Below are 2,500 nucleotides of genomic sequence, written 5' to 3'. Positions count from 1 at the left end.
TTCAATTCCCTAGCAATATGTCAGCTATCCCTTACTATTATAAAGACAGCCACTCACCAATCTGCAGCTCCAACTGCACCGTGTCTGTGTCGGGGTTGAAAGGTCGCGAGAATTCGATTTCCAGGAGGAACGATTGGCCACGCCGCAGGATGAGGTCATCGTATTCAAATTCGTCGGTGTGATGCGACTGCCGATTAATTCCGCTGCGCGATTTCAACAAATCAACGGCCTTTACAGACAGTATCTGATCTGCAAAGAGAACACAAGGAAAGATTCACCATCAGGAGAAGGGAAGAGAGAGAGAGGGGGGAGGAGGAGGAGATGAGAGGAAACTGAGTGCAATTTTGATAAAACCTGTGCTGTGTGAAATGATCGCAATGAGACTTTGACAGGATGACGTCACCAATTGTTTATTTTTACCCCTCTTGTACTTTCATTTTTGCTCCTTGTCGTGTTATTTTGTGGTACGCTTTAGAAAGTGGTACGCGGTGTGCTGTGCTTGCCAGGGCATGTGCAAATGATTTGATCTCAGAAAACAAGGAAACAGCCCGTCTGAGCAGGGTACGATGTACTGACCCTTAGAGTGGTTTCTAATATTGTTTTTGTCACTCTTCAGCAAATTTATGTGACTTTAACTGACGAGCAGCACATCTGGTTCTCTGAAATTGTAAACATGTTGCCACAGTTTGTCTTGTTCGTAGTGATGTGTGCAGTCATCAGTCACAGCGTAGCACTTGCTACGCATACCACATTCTGATGATGAATCCCATTGTGACGACATACCACATTCTGATGACATACCTTATTCGGATGACATACCGCATTCTGACGACATACCCCATTGTGATGACGTACCGCATTCTGACGACATAGCCCATTGTGATGACATACCACATTCTGATGATATACCACATTCTGATGATATACCACATTCTGACGACATAGCCCATTGTGATGACATATTGCATTCTGATGACATACCGCATTCTGACGACATAGCGCATTGTGATGACATATCGCATTCTGATGACATACCACATTGTGACGACGTACCCCATTGTGACGACGTACCCCATTCTGACAGGGCACCACATTCTGACGATGTACCACTTTCAATTTCACCCAATGTCATCCCACTTAAGTGGAATAACACATAAGAACATAAGAAAGTTTCCAAACGAGAGGAGGCCATTCAGCCCATCTTGCTCGTTTGGTTGTTAGTAGCTTATTGATCCCAGAATCTCATCAAGCAGCTTCTTGAAGGATCCCAGGGTGTCAGCTTCAACAACATTACTGGGGAGTTGGTTCCAGACCCTCACAATTCTCTGTGTAAAAAAGTGCCTCCTATTTTCTGTTCTGAATGCCCCTTTATCTAATCTCCATTTTTGACCCCTGGTCCTTGTTTCTTTTTTCAGGTCAAAAAAGTCCCCTGGGTTGACATTGTCTATACCTTTTAGGATTTTGAATGCTTGAATCAGATCGCCGCGTAGTCTTCTTTGTTCAAGACTGAATAGATTCAATTATTTTAGCCTGTCTGCATACGACATGCCTTTTAAACCCGGGATAATTCTGGTCGCTCTTCTTTGCACTCTTTCTAGAGCTGCAATATCCTTTTTGTAACGAGGTGACCAGAACTGAACACAATATTCTAGGTGAGGTCTTACTAATGCATTGTAAAGTTTTAACATTACTTCCCTTGATTTAAATTCAACACTTCTCACAATATATCCGAGCATCTCGTTGGCCTTTTTTATAGCTTCCCCACATTGTCTAGATGAAGACATTTCCGAGTCAACACAAACACACAGATGTATCCCCTGGTACATTTACACACAAATTAGAAAACACTTACCACGTTTTTATAATAATAATAATAATAATAATAATAATAATAATAATAATAATAATAATAATAATAATAATAATAACAGCACACGGTACCTGATGGCGGAACCTCAGGCGCGTCGTCTGTCCTGGTTGCTGGGGGGACATTGTAGTCGGTCACATCATGCGAGTCTGCGCTATTCGTGCACACACAGGGGAATACAGTCCCCATCCAGCCCCCGGAGCGGCTCTCCTGCGTCTTCAGCCCGCCTTGCGAGCCCCTGGCGGCGGCTGGAGTCGTCTCAACATCCGCGCGGAACCTCTCCGTCGGCCAGCGCCCGAGCTCGGAGTGAAGCGGCTCCGACGTGCGAGTCCCGGCCATCGTTTGAATCTGTTATTTATTTATTTAGAAATGATTTGTTTTGAACAAAGCTGTGTTACTGAACATACAGTGTCATGCATTTTGTAATTGTTGACAGGTACAGCCAAAGGTTTCGCATCCCCCTCTCTATATAGAATGAACTCCCTCAGCTTCATAGAGTCCAGTGAAAGCTGCTGAATAATGTTCCCTTGTTAACATATTGAATTACACCCCCTCTATATAGAATGAACTCCCTCAGCTTCATAGAGTCCAATGAAAGCTGCTGAATAATGTTCCCTTGTTAACATATTGAAT

The 2,500-nt window shown here is 43.6% G+C and overlaps 1 protein-coding gene across 1 annotated transcript in view; it reads right to left on the bottom strand.

Moving 5' to 3' along the window:
- Nucleotides 1-2,500, bottom strand: part of LOC117398996 (protein-glutamine gamma-glutamyltransferase K-like) — a 15,716-nt gene that overhangs the window by 9,617 nt on the left and 3,599 nt on the right. The window contains exons 2-3 of the mRNA XM_059012382.1: nt 1,942-2,215; nt 58-249 (exon numbers count right to left, since the gene is read on the bottom strand). Coding sequence (XP_058868365.1) covers nt 58-249; nt 1,942-2,206 — 457 coding nt within the window. The 5' untranslated portion in view covers nt 2,207-2,215. The remainder of the gene's footprint in view (nt 1-57; nt 250-1,941; nt 2,216-2,500) is intronic.

The sequence above is a fragment of the Acipenser ruthenus genome, chromosome 44, assembly GCF_902713425.1.
Source record: "Acipenser ruthenus chromosome 44, fAciRut3.2 maternal haplotype, whole genome shotgun sequence".
Classification (NCBI taxonomy): domain Eukaryota; kingdom Metazoa; phylum Chordata; class Actinopteri; order Acipenseriformes; family Acipenseridae; genus Acipenser; species Acipenser ruthenus.
The sequence above is the reverse complement of the archived record's forward strand: the minus strand, read 5'-3'. Positions and strand labels throughout refer to the sequence as shown.